This window comes from Pararge aegeria, chromosome 19, assembly GCF_905163445.1.
Source record: "Pararge aegeria chromosome 19, ilParAegt1.1, whole genome shotgun sequence".
NCBI lineage: Eukaryota > Metazoa > Arthropoda > Insecta > Lepidoptera > Nymphalidae > Pararge > Pararge aegeria.
Window position 1 is genome coordinate 4,594,675 of NC_053198.1, and position 21,231 is coordinate 4,615,905.

General features: G+C 37.0%; 2 protein-coding genes across 2 annotated transcripts; one reads left to right on the forward strand and one right to left on the reverse strand.

Moving 5' to 3' along the window:
- The first annotated feature begins 314 nt into the window (after nucleotides 1-314).
- On the forward strand, nucleotides 315-8,859 carry LOC120631867 (1,5-anhydro-D-fructose reductase-like). The gene is made up of 7 exons (XM_039901524.1): nucleotides 315-582; nucleotides 663-830; nucleotides 2,276-2,341; nucleotides 5,952-6,089; nucleotides 6,427-6,677; nucleotides 7,060-7,210; nucleotides 7,296-8,859. Exons 1-7 carry the CDS (start codon nucleotides 424-426, stop codon nucleotides 7,464-7,466), a joined length of 1,104 nt encoding a protein of 367 aa, XP_039757458.1. The 5' UTR covers nucleotides 315-423; the 3' UTR covers nucleotides 7,467-8,859.
- A 63-nt stretch (nucleotides 8,860-8,922) lies between these two features.
- Nucleotides 8,923-20,805, reverse strand: LOC120631865 (DNA replication licensing factor Mcm5). Its single transcript, XM_039901522.1, has 13 exons — nucleotides 20,499-20,805; nucleotides 20,279-20,426; nucleotides 19,456-19,563; nucleotides 18,887-19,059; nucleotides 18,444-18,522; nucleotides 17,806-17,964; nucleotides 16,375-16,612; nucleotides 15,521-15,714; nucleotides 14,471-14,611; nucleotides 13,750-13,926; nucleotides 13,008-13,252; nucleotides 10,709-10,851; nucleotides 8,923-10,014 (listed from the first exon to the last, which is right to left on the reverse strand). The coding sequence occupies exons 1-13, from the start codon at nucleotides 20,651-20,653 to the stop codon at nucleotides 9,785-9,787; spliced, it is 2,190 nt and encodes a 729-aa protein (XP_039757456.1). The 5' UTR covers nucleotides 20,654-20,805; the 3' UTR covers nucleotides 8,923-9,784.
- Nucleotides 20,806-21,231: the final 426 nt, after the last annotated feature.

Here is a 21,231-nt window from a genome sequence, read left to right on the forward strand (position 1 = left end):
TGCACTGTTGTAGCAGATTCTGTAGCATTCTTTCTTCTGAGATACAGATTAATACATAGGATTAATATTATGATAGTCCGTATCAGAAATGCATATAAAAGCGTCATATCGGTTTCCACGATGGCATATCGCCACTAAGCAGTCATTGTCGCCAATTAAATACACATTTCACATCAATAACGACCAAAGAAGGTACCAACACAATGAAAATCATGGAATTTTTACTAGTGATCTGTTTCAGAACGCGAATACCGCGAAATTTAAATCGCAGAGCTATTACATCACAACAATCAATATCGATTTTATTTTTTCAGTGAAAAACACCGACAAACAGCTTTTCAAGAAATAAATATTGATATTGTATTAATTTATAGTGAATCGCTTAGTTGCGCGTTTCTCATAGTTGGAGATTTGCCAATTTTCATGTCCCTCAGATTTATCTTGAGAAGAGATTTTGCATGTGTGTTGAAGTCGAGTGCTTTTTATTTTCGCAATTTCCATAAGTTTATTGGAAGAATGAAACACGTGAAACTTTCGCAAACAGCTGATTTGATGCCCACACTGGGTTTAGGAACATGGCAGGTCAGTAAAAATATATTTTTTATACAATGTTAAAGGGAGTATTTATTTATAGTTTTCATAGTTTTTTCAACAATTTATAGGCATCGCCCGAAGTGATAGAGTCTACCGTGTACAAAGCACTGGATTTAGGGTACAGGCATATTGATACCGCTTTCAATTACAATAACGAGGAGGCTATTGGTAATGCCATAAAGAAATGGATTGATGATGGAAAAGGTACGAGGAAGGATCTGTTTATCACCACAAAGGTAAGAAACCGTCTTATTTAATTAATAAGCGTATAAGAACTGTAAGTTTTTTAGTTGACAGAGCTCGTCCGGGGAAGTACTATCGTCATGTTTGTTTCTGCTGCCAAGTAGCATTGTAGCAATGCTGTGTTCCGGTCTAATGGACGTGGTTGCCGCTATAAATACATACCTAAACTTTAGGCTACGCCTCAGGTTAATTGACAAAGAGCGGCACGTGTTCCTTGCATGCCCTACGAAATGTGTTGGTGTTTATAGGCGATGGTTACAAGAGCCATCTCCTTGGTCAATTACAAAAAAAATAAATTAAGCCCTTAAAACGAAAGAAGATCAAACCTTGGCAATGATGGTCTGCTTAAAACTGGCAAGTCCATACTACATTTCCGGCCTACTCGTTATCACTGAAGGTACAGAAGAATTTAGAGCTTTCTGCGTCTCGCCAATACGGTTCCTCAGCGGCGTGCACTGGGTTTCTTACCAGGGATACTAAATTTCCGGCCTACTCGTTATCACTGAAGGTACAGAAGAATTTAGAGCTTTCTGCGTCTCGCCAATACGGTTCCTCAGCGGCGTGCACTGGGTTTCTTACCAGGGATACTAAATTTCCGGCCTACTCGTTATCACTGAAGGTACAGAAGAATTTAGAGCTTTCTGCGTCTCGCCAATACGGTTGCTCAGCGGCGTGCACTGGGTTTCTTACCAGGGTATGCATACAGCTGGAAAATTGCATACAACCGCTAAAATTCTCCTGCTATAAGATGTTATGTTATGTATATACATTTAACGCCACTGCGGTTGGTGGGCTCTAATATCGAGCTCAGTAAGCGATGATAATCGGGATTCGCAACCTTATTTTCGCTGGTACAATAGGCAGTCTCCAGTATGTATAAGTGTGCAGTTAAGATTTAAATGCCATAAACAATCTGATGAGACGACATGGTTCATCAGCATCGTCATTATCAACCTATTACCGGCCCATTACAGGACACGGGTCTCCTCCCAGAATGAGGATTTGGCCGTAGTCCTCCACGCTGCAACAGCGCGAATTAGTGGACTTCACATACCTTTGAGAAGATTACGGAGAAACCTTCGGGCATGCAGGTTTCCTCACGATGTTCTTTAATACGCAAGTAATATGAAATATAATAAATACTTGCTTTAAAAACACTCATAACTTAGAAAAATTGGAGGTGCGCGCTGGGATTCGAAATCGGCCGAAACTGAAGCCGAAGTCCTATTACCACTTTTTGGTGAGATGGCGTAGTTAAGCTCTAAAAATAACATACGAGTACAATAGTCACCCACCTTTTTGGTCTACTTGAACTGCGCTTCATTGCGGCCAAAAAGACCTGGGTCTACTTTACTGGTAGCGCAGCAGAACTATGCGCAAGGCCTCAGGGCCACCGAAAAGTTTGGAGACTTCTGTGTAATTCTTATTCCTTTTAAAGCTGCCACACGTAGGAAATCGTGCCTCAGACGTGAAGAAGTTCCTAGACCTGCAGTTAAAGAGACTTCAGCAGGGCTAGCACGGGCAGGAGATATAAATTATATCCCCCGATTATATCCTCTATCAAGGGATATAATTATCTTTTCCCCTTGCCAGAGCACGGCAACAGGGGAGAGGATAAATTTATCCCCGTTTGACATTTCTCGTGGATATATATCCCCCGCCCATAGCATGGGAAGAAATGAAAGGGGAAAGACTATCCTTTTTTGACATTTGAAAGAGACAATTTTATCCCCGTCCTTAGACGTGGGTTTAAAATTCTGTTAACGAATTAAAGTCGAAAAAAACATGTCTCGTGCTTTCTGGGGCTCTTATTATTCAAGTGAAATGGAGAAATCTGAACGAAAATTACACCGGCGATCTATACGTGACGCCAGTAATCCGTTCGAATTTCCCGATGCAGAGTTCCAACACTTGTTTCGGATGGGTAAAAATTGTGTGCTGTACTCGTGCGAGGACCTTAAAGAGGCACTAACCACTAAATGCTGTCGATGGACTACCAGTGCACATAAAAGTAAGTTGTTATTAAGTACCTAAAATCACCTTGTGCAAAGACATCATCTATATATGAACGTAGGTTTAAAAAAAAGCATGGCTAATCACTTTTTGTCTAGGTTCTCACATCTTTAAGGCTATTAGCGGACGGTAGTTATCAGCGGGGACAGGTCAAGACCATGGCTGTTGCTCAAACAACAGTCAGCAAATAACTGACCCAAATTACTGGAGCTATTGTCAGTATGTGAGTATATATAGGTACTTACTTCCTAATAATTCTCATTAGTAAATATAAATCCCATCCTGTTCAAAGTGCAGTGATGTGATAACTAGTTTTCACTTTATAGCCGAGTGCCCTTTGTACGTGTTGGTAAGATGGGAACTACAAGGTAAGGATAGAATAAGTGAAGAAGACCTAGCAAACCTCACCTTAGGGGATATTGTTAGGTTCACCACAGAGACTGGTAGGTTTCAGGGGGGACCCTGCCGGGACACCAGTAAAACCTGTGTCTCAAACATGGGGAATAGGGTGGAATGGTCCTTACATAGGCTGATCACCCGTCTGGCAATGGCAGACATCCCCTCATCAAATATAGATATACTTACTTTAATAATAAAATTATTAGTCAGTACTTAGTACTTCAGTATAAGTACATAGCAAAGATATTCAATGCTAGGTACTTTAATTATTTTTCATTTCATTTTAGACTAATGCCAAAGTAGATATTATTCCCGGGAACAGACTCTGGAGATCCACGATAGATGTTCAACTGGTAAAGACAAATTATTTAGATCTAGAGTTTAACAAAAACTTAAACAATCAAGTAAGTTAATAATTTTAAAATATATTTTACAGATTGTGGTGTGTGTCCATGACCAATTCATATTTATTAACTCTAAAGTAAAATATGAAAAGATACAGCTGTATGAAAGTAGAATCGGACAGTACTACATCTTATGTATGTTTTAAATAAAATGTGCAAACTTTCAAAACTTTACTTATTGTTGCCATTTACTAGTATAAAAGGGAAACAATGCAAATCAAAAAAGTTACACACCTACCTATATCATTATATTATACTCCTCATAATTACCTAGAAATTACATGCCTAGGATTCTGCTGCATATGTTGTATACAACTAGTCTGGTAAATTATTTATATGAATATACAAAAAACAATGTCTCATTATAATAAAATTGTTTATTTGAGGAATTAGTACAAAAACTTGGCAGTAGATACTGTATTTAGTAATGAAATATAAGAAAATACAAAAAAAAATGTCTGATAAATTATTTAACATGGGCATGGGTTAATCATCACGTCCAAATTACAATGTAGGATTGTGCATATATTTCTATTCAACATTTTATTAAAATCTTGGAGAAAATCTGAAAAAGCAAAACAAGTAGGAATTAATTTACATGTTTAAATAACAAAGTAGAATTTTATTGGGGACTCGGGCTATGCTCTAGAGCCTTGGATGATGACTCCGGATTTAGAAGCTGCACCAAATAGTTCTGCAGAGAAGTACACAAACTGGCACTGCCAAGTAAGAAACTGTGTGGAAAGGGCCAATAGGTACCTCAAAGACACATTTCGCAGCTTGGGGATTGACTGGGTGCTTCATTACAGTCCTGAAAAAGCATCTCCACTTATATATGCCTGCATAACACTTTATAATATTATGCATCATTATAGGCGTGTATTGTAAATATATACTTTAAATAATATTTAAGTTCCCATAACTTATTATTATTGGGCACATTAATGTTTGGTAATATTATAAAATTATATCTTATAATAATGGTTCCTTATAAATCATTGATCCTGCATTTTCACATACAATTTGCCCTACTAATTTGGGTCAACAGTATTGAGCATAATATAATTTGTATATTTCAGAACTCTAATGGAGCAAATGACAGTAAATTTTGTAAATACGAGCGAAGAACGACATCAGACATCAAATATGGATAAAACAAGATTGTTAACAGTTGCTCGACAAAAAAGAGAAAGATTTATAAATACATATTTTAATTAATAAAATTTCTAAATTAACCTTTTCATCCTTTTTAATTTATTTTTGTGTGATAAATGAGCATCCTGCATTCTTCCATCTATACCTACTCTGGAAAATAAATAAATTCTTCACTTGGTTGACTTTACAGCAACATGTATACTATGTATATGTTGCCTGTGGTGCTGCGTCCCCGTGCTGTTGCAGCTTTTTTAATGTCCTGCCACGTCTGCAAATAAAAGAAAAATTATGCAAGATGTTGTTGTTGGCATCAAACAAGATGCCAACAACACTAATAAATAATTTAAATTTTTTGCACTTGCTTACTTTACCGCAAAATTGACTTAACTGTTTCCACTGATTGACCGTCCCGTCTGGCCCATGCTCCTTCAGTAATGACTAAGATTTGCCACTGGGAGTCTGCCCTTTTGGCTCCTAAGAGTTCCTGTGAATTCCCCAGTGGCAAGGTGGTTGTGGGTTGGCATGAAATCTACCAACATTTGCAATTGTATTTTATTACTTCTTGATCTGAATAAACACAAATTTGTCAACTAATGGGCCATAGAAAAAGGCAAGCACAACTTTAAATAAAATAGTACAAGATCAATAATTTGATATGTAAACAGGATTGGATCTTGATGATTAACGTCTCTGTTTACTTTCACTGTAAAACATTCATTCATTAGGTACGCTTCTAAATCAATAGGTAGTCACTTTTTCAAACATTTTATAATAGAAGACTTACTTTTTAGCACTCATTTTATTTTCTCTAAAGGTAGGTTTTATACCACTTTGAAAAATCCAGAATAAATAATATAAACAAACAGCCGCAGACGAGGAACATTTATAGATAAAAAAAACAATAAAAAACTTAGACAACTAAAACAAAACAGAAAACGAAAAATTTATTTGTCAAAACCATGAGCACAGATTAGAATAATTAATTTGTGACATTTACCGGGAGTTCGTCTTTCCCCTATTATATCCACCGTGGATATATTGTCCACCCGTGTGCCCATGCTCGGGGGTGGATATAAATGCGTGAGGGGATAAACGTTATATCCTTTCCCCGTGGAGAAGTGTCCCCCGCCCATGCTAGCCCTGCAGATGGACTATGTGGACTTGTACTTGATTCATGTACCATTTGGATTCCATTGCGACGCAGAGACGCTGACACCTGTAGTAAATAGCAATGGGGAATATGATCTGGATTTGGACACTGACCATGTTAGCACTTGGAAGGTTAGTACTCAATTTATTCATATTAGTGTTTGCACTTTTTACCTATAACAAGAATTTCATAGATCTTATTTGATTAGAGGTTTTAGACAAGCTCAGACCATCCATTATATAAATCGATAAGTTGGTTAGCTCAATGAGCTAAGCAACCTTTTTCCGGTAGAATAGAAACTTGTGTGTTTGAAAGCAGGAAACACTATGGTGTATACAAAACAAGCTATGCTGATACATTATTATAATCCAAGTACCTATATTTTGGACGATTTAAAAGCTGGTGGTCTATTCGGATAAACTCAATTGAAAATTACTCGCGATAGTATTTTCGATGTGTTCTTTGTAGGTAATGGAGTGTTGCCAAAAGGAAGGTCTCATCCGAAACTTAGGCTTATCAAACTTCAACGAAGCTCAAATAGAGAAGATAATCGACGAGTCGACGGTAAAGCCGCAGGTTTTGCAGGTGGAGTTACATGCTTACTTCCAGCAAATGGACCTGAGGAAGTTCTGCTCAGATCATGATATTGTAGTCACGGCCTATGCCCCTTTAGGGAGTCCGGGCGCGAAGGATCATTTTGTTAACAAGTATAATTATAGGTATGTTATGATGACACCTTGTATGCAACTATTGAATAGCTCCATACCCTTATGGCACAACTTATAATATAGGTCTTGGGATCCGTGGATTAACCAGACTAATTTACCCGTCGTCATCACCATGCAAATAAATAAGTGTAACCTTCTTTTCCCATAGAGTAACACCTGCCACTTTGCAATTTCTTTTATTAAATTTTCCAATGAGTTACACCCAAAGGACCGGGTGACTCGATGGCAAAAAACCCCAACGTGTCGCATTGTGTCACGATTGGGCGTTGACTCGTTGCGAACTCATTTTCATTACTTGACGTTAAGCTTGCTAATTAGCGGATAACATATACCGAAGAATTGGAAGTGACAACTATTGATGTATTTCTTTCAGCCCTGATGCGTTCCCAGATTTGCTGGGGCATCCAGAGGTAAATGAAATCGCCAAAAGCCATGAGAAAACGCCTGCTCAAATATTGCTTCGGTATTTAGTCCAACAAAGTGTTGTAGTGATACCGAAAAGCACCAGCGATAAAAGGCTTAAGGTGAGGCTTTTTGAGTAATTCTGCCTGAGAATGCCATCAATAAAAATGAGGTATCAGTTTATCATAATAAAAAAAATATTTACAGGAAAACGCATCTTTATACGATTTTGAATTGACGCCTTACGAAATTAACAAACTGAAGAAATTGGACCGAGGAGAGGACGGTCGTATATTTAATTTCCTATTTTGGAAGGGTGTGGAGAACCACCCCGAGTATCCGTTTAAGTTTTTAACATTGGCGGCTGACACAAAATAATTTCTCATTTAAATTTACATACGCACAGTAGCAGAGGCATTTCTTGTCCTTAGTGCATCCTTCTAGTTCTATGAATCGTCATTAAGTAGTCAACGTTATCGCATCGTTATTACATTTGATTACTATCGAATTATAATTTATGTACGTAGTAAACGATCAAGTAGGTCAGCAAATATTATGGGTAATTTACGTTTTCATAATTTCACTGCCAATGTCTAATTTTCTGAACCTATATAAAAAAAAACGTTTATTTTCATGCATTAAAGTAATTAATGCAAGCTGCAAAAAAGTTCTGCTAAAAGCTAAACATGGAAAGCGTAATGAAAAGGTAATATAATTAAGGTTACTTCGTTTAAGTTCGTAAAATCAAGAACAGATTTGCCTCAAAAGTTTTGAAGAAGTTCCAATCTCAGTCTTAAGCGGCGATGTCATGACTAAACTGAATTAAGTAAGCAGAGGTTATGGTCGTATTGAAGCGAATACGCGTTTTAATGCGAATAAGAAAAGATAATACCTCAAAAAACAAGATAGTAGCTTTGAATAAGCATCATAAGTTATCGAAAAAGCGATGCTACAAGTAAACGAATAAGCGGTTAAGACTTTCAGAAAGCGATAGCTTGGTGAGATTTAATGAAATGCGTTGAAATAATCTATAGATGCGAAGTCACGCGACCTCGAGACGAACGACAATAATTTACATTTATATACAGAATAACTATAAATAAACAGTAACCTGATTTGCCAACGTTTCGGGTAGCGTGGCATTATAGTAAGTGGCGTGGTGTGGCATGTTGGCAGGTGTCTTGGTTTGGTACAAGATGGCGTGGCGTGGATGGTTGGCATAACATGTTGTAGGATAGCTTGGTGCGGTGATGGATGGCGTAGCGTGGTAATGAATAGCGTGGCGTGTTAACAGGTGTCGAGGCGTAGTACAGGGTGACGTGGTGTGTTGAAGGATGAGGTATAGGATGGCGTGGTGTGGTGTGGTGTGGTGTGGTGATGGATGGCGTAACGTGGTAATGAATAGCGTGGCGTGTTAACAGGTGTCGTGGCGTAGTACAGGGTGGCGTGGCGTGTTGACGGATAGCTATACGTGTTTACGGATTGCGTGGTCAGGTGACGTATTTACGTTTTACCCCCATGATGTTCTAGTCAAATATTACCTCTTCTACTTTAGCTTAAAACTGTTACGCTTACATTATCGTATCTTAAGTTAAGTCAGAGACTCACAAGCTCAGTTTAACTGACGCGAGAAGATGAAGTCTGAAAGTTGAATGTGATTCAATATTTTGTTTGTAAAATTAGAAGAATTCCTGAGTCGATTTACGCCTAGTTTAACCATTCCTAATAAATATACGTATGACGTAAATATATGATGTATATTGTATGTATATTGTATTAGTCACAGAATCTTTTGTTTTTTCAATATGTAGTTTCTTATAATAAAATACAAAAAAAAATATTAGTTGATTTTTTATTTCCTAGATCATACAATCTCAATACACATAGCAAAGTTAATATAACCTGAATAAAAATAGAACATTGAATAGAATTTAAATTCACATTCAACTATATAATCCATCACAGTATTGCTATTTGGATTGTGATATGAGATAAAATGTATACAAAATTTGATGTACAGGCAATGATTATGAATTATTGCTTGTAGATGAAATTTTCCTATGCTTGTTTGGGATATGTTAACAAAATTGTACTGTAACTTTCATCGATTCAATACAACGCTGGATTGCTACTGGATAAATGTCAACCTATTTATGATTCATGTTTAATGGTGCAACCTAGTGCGGGAATGAATTTATTATACTAATCTAATCTTATGAAAAGATATATTGTGCCCTGGTATTAGGTAAACACCTATTGGTTTCTATGTAGCTTTTTACTGGAACCTTAAATTCTATAATAATAAAACCCTGTTAGTTTTTTTTTCTATTGACTTAAAGGAGTAAGTTTATAAGTTTTGAGTATTATTGGAAGTTATCTAATGCTTTGAACATTTGAAAATATAACAATGTGTCATAGAGCTGATGGTAATTCCACTTTTAGTGGAAAGTACAGCTTTTCTGCCAAGTAAAGTAACCCAAGTAATCCAACTAGGGACTTTCTGTTTAAAGTGATTCAGGGTTTGAATTAATTCTCAAATAGAAGTGTGCGAAGGACAGGTTATCGGACCTCAATCCCCATGTAGGTTAGCAACATCTAATATTAAATTAAATTGTAACTTACTCACTAACTTGTAATGGAATAAAAACAAACAATAATACAACTATTAATACATTAACACAAACATAAAAATAGTTCTACGAGAGCCTGTAAAGCATTTTTCTTTGAAGACGATGCTGTAACTCTCCACGTCTGATCATAGTGTGTATGACTTTGATGATGGCTCTCTCCGGATACTTTTGTCTGAGGAAGTCTTGAATAATCGTCTGCTCGGACACCTGAGAGCCGACTGCGAACCTTCGTTTCAACTGCTTTTCAACACGTGACAGCATTTCGTGGTCTTCTTCCGATGTGAAACCCTCGGCACCTGAAGTATATACAAAACTGCTCATGAATCTTAACATATGATATGATGTCCAGGAGGCGGAGCGAAATAGTTCACAACGAATCCCTCTCGCAGGAGATGCAACGGGTACCGGAGGACAAATAATAACCTCCGGCCTCCATAAGTTATCGGTCTGCGAGGGGTTGAATTTAAAGGTGAAAGTTCGTCATACAATACATGGCAGGCCCAACCAGGTGGCGTACCGTGTACTGCGCGCACAGACTATGGGACTCGCCATACAAGTTTGGCAGGTCAAAATCTCGCGGAGGTGCCTGGTGCGAAATCATACGCAAGTGTCCTAACTTTACCTATAAGGTACATTGAGGGACACACAGTTTTGTCCCACAAAACCACTCCGTTTTCCCTAGTGAGTGATCGTCAGGCATTTTCTTGGTATACAATATAGGACGAATTAAAATTCGATATAAATAATAAACCAGTGAAAAGTGATCCGACAGATTGATTAGGTTCATTCTAATTTAACATACTCTTAAGACAATAACAAAAATATGGTACAATCTGATTTCTAAGTTTCCAAAGATCTTCTTTGGCCATTTAGAAACTATTGATCCTTTTTTTTGCATTGTTGTAATTATTATTTTTCACGCCGGCTGGCAGCGTGAAAAATATGTTAATAAAATAAATTATGTTATTCTATATTAATACAAAAAATTACCAGCCAAGCTGCCTGTCATGGCAGCGTCCAGTGTCGACACCTGGAAGAGCCGTAATGCCTCAGTTACGTGAGCTTCCGTTGCGAACGGCTGTAGTTGCATCTTAGCAAGGGACTCTGATATACGGATTACTGCTTCAAGTTGTCTGTGGACAGAACATTTTGGTTGAGAATATAGCATCTTTTTGTCTTTCTTTTATCACACAAAGGTATAGTTGTAAAGGTAAAAGTGGGCCGCGACCCTGCTTTCTGAGTCTAAAGCCGTGGGTTCGATTCCCACAACTGGATAATGTTTGTGTGATGAACATGAATGTTTTCAGTGGCTAGGTGATGATGTATATTACTAATAAAAATTATTCATTAGTTATCCTAGTACCCATGACACAAGCTATGCTTACTTTGGGACTAGATGGTGAAGTGTGTAATGTCACAATTAAACAAATTTAAATTAATCATATATAATACTTAATTTTACTTTGTTTAAAGCTCATTTAGTTAGTTGTATTTGCAGGTTTTTCCACAGAAAAAAAATCAAAACAGACTTCAATCTTTAATGAACTAGAAATGAATAGTTATGAGCATATTATTCATAAAAATATTTATCTTATAGTCGGAAAAATGTAATAGGCCCGTTTTGACATTTGTGCAAGACCATAGAATGTAACTTTGAACGAAACTGAAAGAAACAAAAAAATAAAAATCAATTACATACAGTGTTTTAAAAAATACGTAAATTTTTTTGGGACGATAAATAATATGAAAGAATATATCGCGAGTATTCTTTTTGCGCTTACTTCATAGTAGCATGCAATTTATAATTGTTGTGAAACGTTCCGAAAACAGTTACGTTCTCAGTCTTTTTTTTTTTATACTAGAGCTGTAACCATTTTTTTACTGAATATCGAAATTAAATATTGTGTAGTTATCTTTACTGCAAAGAATGAGCTTGGTTCTCAAAATGGGTTCTAAATAATGAGTCTGAGATGATGTATCTGACCAAGCGGCACATGACTGAAGCGTCCCCGCGCGCACTGCGCAGTTTTTCGTTCCTCATCTTGTAAAGTTGACTGTGCGCTCGTTTAAGTTTGATATATATTGTTTACTATTACGTTAACTATGGCTCTTCTATTTTGGACCTTAATTTAAACAGTGATTTGACTCGATTTTTGTGTTTGTTGTTATATAGTACTAACTCTGTTTCAACATGTTGAAAAGTGGACGTATAATCAACAGCCAGTCACGCGTATTGGTTGTGAAGTTAAAGGAATACTTTGAACGAACGAACACTTTACAATACATAATAATATCAATCAAGTACTGATACAAACTTGAATTGATTTATCGTGAGTATCGAGTACAGAGTCTTATGGTTCATAACTAGTTACGTCGCGATGACAAATGTCAAAACGGGCCTATTACATTTTTACGACTATAGTGCCCATAACACATGCTACGCTTACTTTGGGGCTAGATGGCGATGTGTGTATTGTCGAAGTATTTTTATTTATTATGCAACATTGGTTGGTAGAAACCCCAGACTTACGTACTGTTCGTTTGTTGAAATGGGACAAAGATTTAGTATAAATTTATCATTGACTAAATGAAATGATTGATTCAAACTTGGGATAGTATGTAGTAAAGCTGTTGTGATTGCAAATAAGCTATTTAAATCGTTAAGACACTAAGATAATCATTAGGAACTCAATCCGTTCCGAAATCAGCTGATTTTATATTTTAGCTGATTTTGCATGCATTTGCCAGCTTTATCATGGATTCACCATGAATACCATGGCTAAAAGAAAACAATGATGGTTAAGGTGACGACGCCCTTGCCTAGAATATACCTATTCTTCACTTTTGCTATAGATAATCAAGTAATATGTAACCACAACACAATACTTGCAGTTAATTAGTTACCAGATTGTGATCGAGTTAGTGTTGACTCGATCTACACTCTCTCTTCTCCTTCGGTGCGCAACGGGTTTTTGATAGCTTCCAGCCATTCTAGTACGCAAGTCTACTCTAATCTACTCTCTCTACTCCTTCGGTGCGCAACAGGCTTTTGACAGCTTCCAGCCATTCTAGTGCGCAACTCTACTTTACTCTACTCTCTCTAATCCTTTGGTGCGCAACGGGCTTTTGATAGCTTCCACCTATTATAGTGCACAACTCTACTCTACTCTCTCTTCTCCTTCAGTGCGCCACGTTCTTTATCAAAAGCCCGTTGTTGCCGGAGTTAAGCTAGCGAGAATTCATCGGCCGCCGCTAGTCTCGTATACTAATGAAAATACAATATAATTACCTGACTGTGATAGGTATAGGAAGACGTTTATCCGCCTGCCTCTCCTGCAAGGATGCACCGGACCTCATGAGCACGTATCTAGCTCCCAGTCGCTCCGCAGAGTTTGCGGAGAGCCGTGGGCCGCACCTAGCGCGACAGTACGCGGCGTAACGTCGGAGGAGAGCTAGCGGTAGTTCCCCGGCCGCCGCTTGACGCTCTGCACTGTCACCGCCCATGTGCACGGAGATTATGTGCTTCGCGAGAGTCTGGAATAAATTTATTTATACTATAATTTTATTAATATACTAGCTGACCCGCGCAACTTCGTCTGCATCAAATCGGTGACTATCAGTTTAAAAATAAAAAAAACCAAGAACTTAATTGCAGCGCCAGCTACCGGGTCCCACCTTTATTTCCAAACTATATAATAAACGCCGGGCGGCACTCGGCATTTTTCTTGCTTTTAGCATTTCTATTCCCGAAGTTACTTCTAAACGATAGGTCCAATTTGAAAAATTATTACTTGCATACATACATACACACACACACGCACGCACACGCACACTCTCAATTATAACTGTTTGTTGGTTTTTTATATTAAACTGCTGATTAAAGGACTTCAAAAGGGACCTGAAAACATTGATTTAATATGTAACTTTCATAAGCTTACTGCCTGAAACGTTAATGTCACTATGAACAATGAATATTTTACTATATATATACATTAATTAGTACCAGGTTGCCTATTATAGTAAGTACTCACAATATCTCTATTCTGGTCATGCTCGTCCTTAACAATGAAGATCATGTCAAATCTCGAAAGAATGGTGGGCATAAAGTCGATGTTGTCTTCCGCCTTGGTGTCGTCCCATCGCCCGAAAACCGAGTTAGCAGCCGCAAGCACTGAACACCGCGAGTTTAACGTTGTGGTTATACCCGCCTGAAAAATAAAGTGTTAGTTAATACATGCAGATTTCCGGTTTTTCGACTATGATGCTCAGTAGAAATGATTAGGTGTTTGGGTTTTGTATAATTGCTATACCCCACTTGGGTCTTAGGATATATCCTCAATAGATATTGAAGTAAGGGGCTTGCTAACTTGTATTAGCATAAAAAAACCATCCCGTACTTCTGTTTTTTTTTTTTTACAAAAGCTTTAAACCCGAATAATATGATCCATAATATGATATTCACGTATTTCAAAGCTCGAAAACGATTATCGCTTGCGAGCAAACAAACTTTGTACTAAGGTTGCAGAAGTTTTTAGTAGTAGTAGAGATTTTGTTACAGAGCGCGTCCAGGTAAGTACTGGCCTACCCTTCAAGAGGTCGACAGACGACATCAAGCGACAGGACTGTGGATTTTGGAAGACCTATGTCTACTGCTGGACATAGGTCTTCCAAAATACAGGACATACAGGATCCGGGTTTTTGGATCATGGAATTCAGAAGTTGGAGACCCTTACAAGAAAAAAAAAAGCATACCTTGGCGATGGAAATGGTCTGTTGTTCCATAGCCTCGTGGATGGCGACGCGGTCGTCTTCACGCATTTTGTCGAATTCGTCGATGCAAACTACGCCACCATCAGCTAGAACCATCGCACCGCCCTCCATTACGAAGTTTCTCTATGGACGGAAATTATTATGTAAATATAGCTGTTGCCCACGTTCATCGTCTGTGTTTATAACGGTTTTAACAAATCCTGTGAGAAGTTTGTTTTCCTGGTAAAAAAATTTAGTTTATCTGTTACTTAGTTTGGGCTTATAGGATGGACAAACAAACTTTCGGGTTTATAATATTAGTCAGTATAATATAAATAATCTCAACATTATAATCAAAAAGGACTAGAAAACCAAATGCATTAACTGGTTGTGAGCGGTTTAATTGTGCATTACCCTCACACAGTGAATTTATTTGCCCGGCCTGGGTTGATTGACCGCTTGTTTTCGATTTCGTACTTAGCCTCGCGGCAGGATAAACTTCTTTAAACCAGCGCTGCTATGAGCAGTATGAAATACTGTTTGCAAATCGATTTTGTCCAAATTAACCTAATTTTAGTAAATATTATGAATACAATTATAAATTTATTTTTTTTTCAAAAATAAGATGGAAGAATCTAAATCAGTTCCCAACCTTAGTAAGCCTTAAAAGTTAAGTAACTTGTCACGGCGCAAGCGTCCTAACATAGCTAGTGAAAATAGATAGGTACTTGTAAGTCGGGCAGATAGGCGCAAAAAATAAAACATCTTCGTTATGAAAGTTATTAAATAATAAACTTGAACAAAAAATAAAGAAAAACAAAACTACCCCAAAAAATGTGATGGCTGCGTTTGGTGATCTCCTGAATTTTCTTCAAAGTGTGCACAGACACTGCTGTACAAAAACCATCAAAAAATTTGTTTTCTTGTTTTTTTTTAAGTACCGCGTCGAAGTGCACCTCTGTACTTTCTACTTCATTTAATTACTGCCCTAATTATTAAATAACAGATCTGAAAAAGAAATTCTAGGGCTATGGTGAGAATAAAATAACTCACACTGGCAGGATCCCTTATAACTGAGGCAGTAAGTCCAGCCGCACTGGAGCCTTTTCCAGAAGTGTAAACGCCCACGGGGGCCACCTTCTCCACAAACTTCAGCAGCTGTGATTTGGCTGTTCCAGGGTCACCCAGCAGCAGTATATTGATGTCACCACGCCGGGTCAGTCCGTCTGGCAGTCGTTTACGGGAACCTACATTGAGTTATAATAACCTATATCATTATATAATATGGGTGTATCCAATATGAGTATATTTGTTGCTTCCTCCCGCGAGTGTAGTATGGTCGTACCAAGGTCCTCCCAACAGAAACTCAGATGAGACTATAATTGAGAATGATCCATAAATTACGTCACATGTTAAGGGGAGTTAGCGTTTATGAAACATTTATTTTGTATAGATTATAATTTCTAAAATGATTATTACATATGTACTATTGTGGATTTTATGAAAGACGTGAAATAGTTGCATATCAAAAACGACGACGGCCGATTGCCGCATTGGGCCTGAGTCCAAGTAAAAGCCGTGAGTTTGATTACCACAAGGGGTAAATGTTTGTGTGATGAACATAAATGTTTTTGAGTGGCTGGGTGTTTATCTGTATTTTATAAGTATTCACGTTTTATATATTATACATAAAAATATTCATCAGTCATCATAGTACCCGTAACACAAGCTACGCTTTCTTCGGGGCTAGATGGCGATGTGTGTATTGTGGTAGTATATTTATTTATTAATGTTTATTTATCTATTTAAAAATAATTGCTATTTTTGTGGTTATACGGTCCTTATTTCAATGGAGTTTCAGTAGGAACTGATCTTGAATTGAATTTATGGATGACTTATTAACATACCTCCAAACAGCAGACAAGCAATGGCTTTCTTCATGTCCTGCACTCCGAAAACGCTGGGCGCTATAGACATGGCGATCCGCTCGTAAACGTCAGGAGAAGCAGCCAGTCGCCTGAACTGCTCCTCTTCATCAGAAGTGAAGGGCCTGAGGCCACCGGTCACCCCTTCTTCAGCCGTCAATCCCACAGCGCGGATGTAGGAGGACCGCACACCAACCGACCCTTTGTCGCGACCTTCTCTCTATCAACAAAATCACCGTGATTATTAAATGTTTTTAAAGTGAAACTTTTATTAAATCGTCTCAAACTTTTTCGTCTGTGTTGCATGTCGCGTGACGCTCGGCCGCGGAGTATGGTTAAAGTGGCAAGCGATCATCAGAACAGCCGTGGTCTATATGGCGGCGCCTATAGTTCGGACCAGCTGACCGTGTAGTGTATATCACTCATTTGTTCCAGTGCTCCATAAAATATTCAGACTCAATGATATGAAATGAAAATATTGTTTTCAGTTTTTTAATATGTGAATATCGTCTAAATAATTGTTAAGTTTTATGTATGTCGTACTCTAAGACACAGAGTTCAATAAAAATATTAGTTGGAGTCTACTTTTATCATATTCCATTCCCATTTTCCAAGTATAAAATTAATATTGTTGAAGCTATATTTGTACCCCCATGCTATATGTGAAAAAAAAGTTTCAGTTTTACCGTGGTTTCATAAAATGTGTGGTTTTATTTTTATCCTTTTCTTTTAATTAGATCATTTTAATGATAACAATCTGTCATCGTCATTAAATAACTAAAGTAAAAAAGAAACACATGGAGAGCGACGTAGTGAAACTGGCGCAGAGACGTCGTAGGAACGATTGTATGGAAGTAAGCACGCTCGACCTAGTGGGACTATTGTCTAAGCGACAAGCACCGGAGTGGGAAGCGCATTAGTAGGGATAATTTAAATAAATGGCATGGTCAAATAACTACTAAAAATATCAGCAGATGGATGTTAACAACTAGAAAAGAGGTCAAATAACTACTAAGAATATCAACAGTTCAATGTTCTTTCGTCGGGATTTCCAAATTCTACATTCTTGTGCCAAGCAAGCTAATCAAGCAAATTATAACGGGCCGCTGGACCTATGTCAAGCGGCCCCATAATTTGCTTGATATCCAACTAGTGGAGGGTTGTCCCCTCACATAGAACATATATATGTTATCACTCACTTATCTCCCCTCTTAAGCACTTGTTTCTAAATGTTTTATAATATTTAATTATCAGCATTATCAACAAAATCCCACTTCAGGACCTCTCAGGTTCTCACATGACACACTGAGACTATTGTTAGATGCAAAGGTTTGATATGCTCTCCGAGACACAAGATAGCTATGTGACAAAGTTGATTAGGTTAGGATTAAATGCATTAGGTATATGATTTACCCCAATCTTGGCTATCTTCTTAATAGAGTATATTCCCAGCACAGTGACTCTAGCTCCGGGGGCCACTCGCTCACACAGCATTCTATCACAGTATACTGTTAGGTGGCGAGGCATTTCACCTTGGGGTATTGACTCAGGTGCTTCTTGCAGTTTCAACACCTGAAATAGAAAATTGTGTAGATTTTTAGAGATGGCATAAAAGAGAAACAAAACATTAACGTAACTTTAATGAAAAGTTTTCCTACCTTCAAAATGTATTATATCGCAAATTGTTGCAGTTATTACTTTACATTTACATTGATCAGCTGCGTGCACTTCATACATGCACAAAAGCACTGCCTACTCAGATTTTTGTACAATTGAAATCAACGGAATGAGCCGCAGACTTTGACAATTAAAATTGTTCACTGTCAAACCTTATAGCTAACTTCAGGTATTCGGTTTTCAGTAAGTGTGCGGGCGCATCGTAAAAATTTACTCTCACAATTTTACCCTAAAGCGCCAGCAGAAGTATAACTTTTAACACGCGTGTACATAAGTACACACACGTTTTTTTTATATTACTTGTATAGGTGGAGGATTTTCAACAATAAACTTTATATATAACAATATTTACTATCTTGAATTAAAATATTCACCTGATAATCAATGCATTTACATTTGTCTGGTATGATGAAATATGGGTCCAGGGGACACTTTGGTCTTCCAGCTTGTTCCCTGAAATATAAAATCATTTATATAATCGAAACCTAATCGTATGGCTATGATCTGTAGTGTAATCAACTCAACCTTTGATACATTGAGTAATTAATTATGAGTACCTTAAACATTTACTATATGCAGTGTTTCAGCAATATATTATAATAGTTTTTTTACTGTAGCGTGTGGTACTTTATGCCTCTTATTCTCTTACATAAAATCAATTAAATGTATGGGTTTTATATAACTGCCATACCCTAATAGGTAAGCCATATTCCATCTTAGATATCTTTTACCACTAGGTGTTTTATTGCAGTTTGCAGTGATAACTGAACTTCTATTGAAATAAACACAAGCAAATTTGTATAAAAAATATACTTACGTATTACATTTTCTAGGCATAACATAACCTTCCAGGCCAGGTTTAACAGGCAGGTTGGGTATAACATTGCGACATGATCTGCACTGGATTGATATTTTAGTTGCTTTCGCTTTGATTCCTGACGCTGATATCACAATGCCTGGTATCTTTACTAGTCTGGACACTGTTTCAGACTGGAAAGAAATTATAAATAGGAAGGCTCTTCACAGTATTCGCTTAATAGCAAGGTGGGCAATATGAATTTATACAGAAATTAAATACTAGCAATTTTATATCTGTTAGATCTTGTGATTTGCATTTTATATTTTGCCATATATACACATTTGACACCTAGGTCTCAAATGAAATACATACCTATATAAATTTTTTGGTTGGATGCAACATCTAATACTTTTTGTTTTATAAAGATACATAAATAACAAAAATACTTAGTAATCAATTGTTAATGACTTTTTGAGAATAAATTTTATTTCATGTTCAAATATTTTATGTAACAAGATACATAAGTCATGAAGAAATGACAATTGTTGTGTGATAGCAATGATATACATTTAATAGGTATTACTTACTTTAAGCTCTCGTAAGTTAGCAGCATGTGCATCGGAAGATAGTAAAACTTGTATGTCTTCTACTTTCTCCTCACCTTCAGGCCTTGGAGCTGTCAGCTCATCAGCTAACTATAACATAAACACATCCATTCAACATAATATCATTTTTCATGATTTATTGATTTATGAGATAACAATTTTCAACCAAGCATTCATTTATAATAGCAAGTTCTAAGTGCCAATCACCTTCAATCTAATAAGACTGCAACAACTAAGCAGGTATCAATATATTTGAGTAACAGACGCACAGTGGGTAGGAGTTCAACTTTACTTTTGGGCGGCCGAGTTTGAATAAGTCAAAGTCAAATATTTCTTTATTCAAATAGGTGCATAGATGGCACTTATGATGCGTACATTACATGTAAAATATGACATAGGATATCAACTCACTCGAGTTGAGATCCTATATGAGCAATTTGTCAACTGAAAACTAAGTTACGAGGGTTCCAAGCGCGCCCTGGTCTAAGAAGAAGCGCTGGTTGATATTTTTTTTTTCGTTATCACCATCTCACATTGTCATTTAAAAACTATTAAAGAAGCAACCTAGTTAGAGCAATAATTTACACCCAAGCATTTTTATCGTTGACACAGTCCTTAATACTATAATAGGACTTTTCTATAAGCTTATGTTTAATACAAAAATCCATGCACCATTCGCATTCCCAGCATTAGAATTAGACCAGCATGGTGGACTAAAGGCCTAAACCCGTCTCATTGTGGAAGAAGATCCGTTCTCTGTAGTGTGCTGGTAATAGGTTGATATTATGAAAGTAAAAATAATTACCTCTTTAGCAGCTTCCTCTAATATTGGTAAATGTTCTGTCGGTTTTTTATAAAGTTTCTCAGCCAGAACCTCATCAAAACTGGATAAATCCTCGATGTTAATCTCGACCCAGAACTGTTGTAGGTTATAGTTACGTTTCAAAGCATCCCTGGACCAAAAAACATTATTTAATTTGTATAAAAAGTTATAGAGACGAATAAACATTTTTAAGTTGCATTACCTGTATTTAAAATTAAAATTTCCTGTATGAAACTGTCTAATGAACTCTTTGAACTGTTTTTTAACCCCTTGCAAGTTAATATGGTCATGAGATTCGTTTTCTTCAACACCGAAATTGTCGGAGAAAAATACACCGGGATCGTCAAATCCTTCCATTTTTTATTTATATATCGTCTCTTTAGTTTTAAATTTAGTGCAAACTACAAAACAAAGTACAAATGTAATTATTTATATACACAAAACTAGAAGACCGGTGCAACTTGTCATTTGCAAACAAGTCTTCCTGTTTGGCGCCAAAATTGACTGTACGAGTGTTATGTGACTGCAGACGTTTCCCAATTTTTTTTTCTTTAGTCTTTTTATGGAGGGTAGAGGTAAGGAGAGTCATCTTATATGGGAGAAAAGTTGAAAAAGTGTCCAGTTGTATGCGCTAAATAACAGTTCAAAAATCCTCCACAATGGCGCTGGTGGATGCACAGGGTATGGTATGAATGTAGCAATCGTAGATGAATTGAAGTATGCCGAGTTAAAAAATTTAATGTCATTATCGACTAAAGTAGTTAATTATTGAGAATTTCAACAACTTACGTTGTACAAAATATTGTGGTAAATATAACCTTACTTCCTTGTTTATTTTTCAAGCCTACTCTAACAATATTTATATTTGGCGCTTCTTTTAAGAGTTACCTTGATGCAAATGTGGCGCCATCCTAATTTAATACATGTTGACGACA

What these genes read in the sequence shown, in the direction of transcription:
- LOC120631867 (XM_039901524.1), top strand. Translation starts at nt 424, where the DNA reads ATGTCCCTCAGATTTATCTTGAGAAGAGATTTTGCATGTGTGTTGAAG. An exon ending in ATCTGTTTATCACCACAAAG is followed by an intron (nt 831 to 2,275) that starts GTAAGAAACCGT and finishes TTCCTTTTAAAG; the next exon opens with CTGCCACACGTAGGAAATCG. An exon ending in ACCTGCAGTTAAAGAGACTT is followed by an intron (nt 2,342 to 5,951) that starts CAGCAGGGCTAG and finishes ATGCTAGCCCTG; the next exon opens with CAGATGGACTATGTGGACTT.
- LOC120631865 (XM_039901522.1), bottom strand. Translation starts at nt 20,653, where the DNA reads ATGGAAGGATTTGACGATCCCGGTGTATTTTTCTCCGACAATTTCGGT. An exon ending in CTAACTTACGAGAGCTTAAA is followed by an intron (nt 19,060 to 19,455) that starts GTAAGTAATACC and finishes ATTTCTTTCCAG; the next exon opens with TCTGAAACAGTGTCCAGACT. An exon ending in AGACCATTTCCATCGCCAAG is followed by an intron (nt 13,927 to 14,470) that starts GTATGCTTTTTT and finishes TTTATTTTTCAG; the next exon opens with GCGGGTATAACCACAACGTT.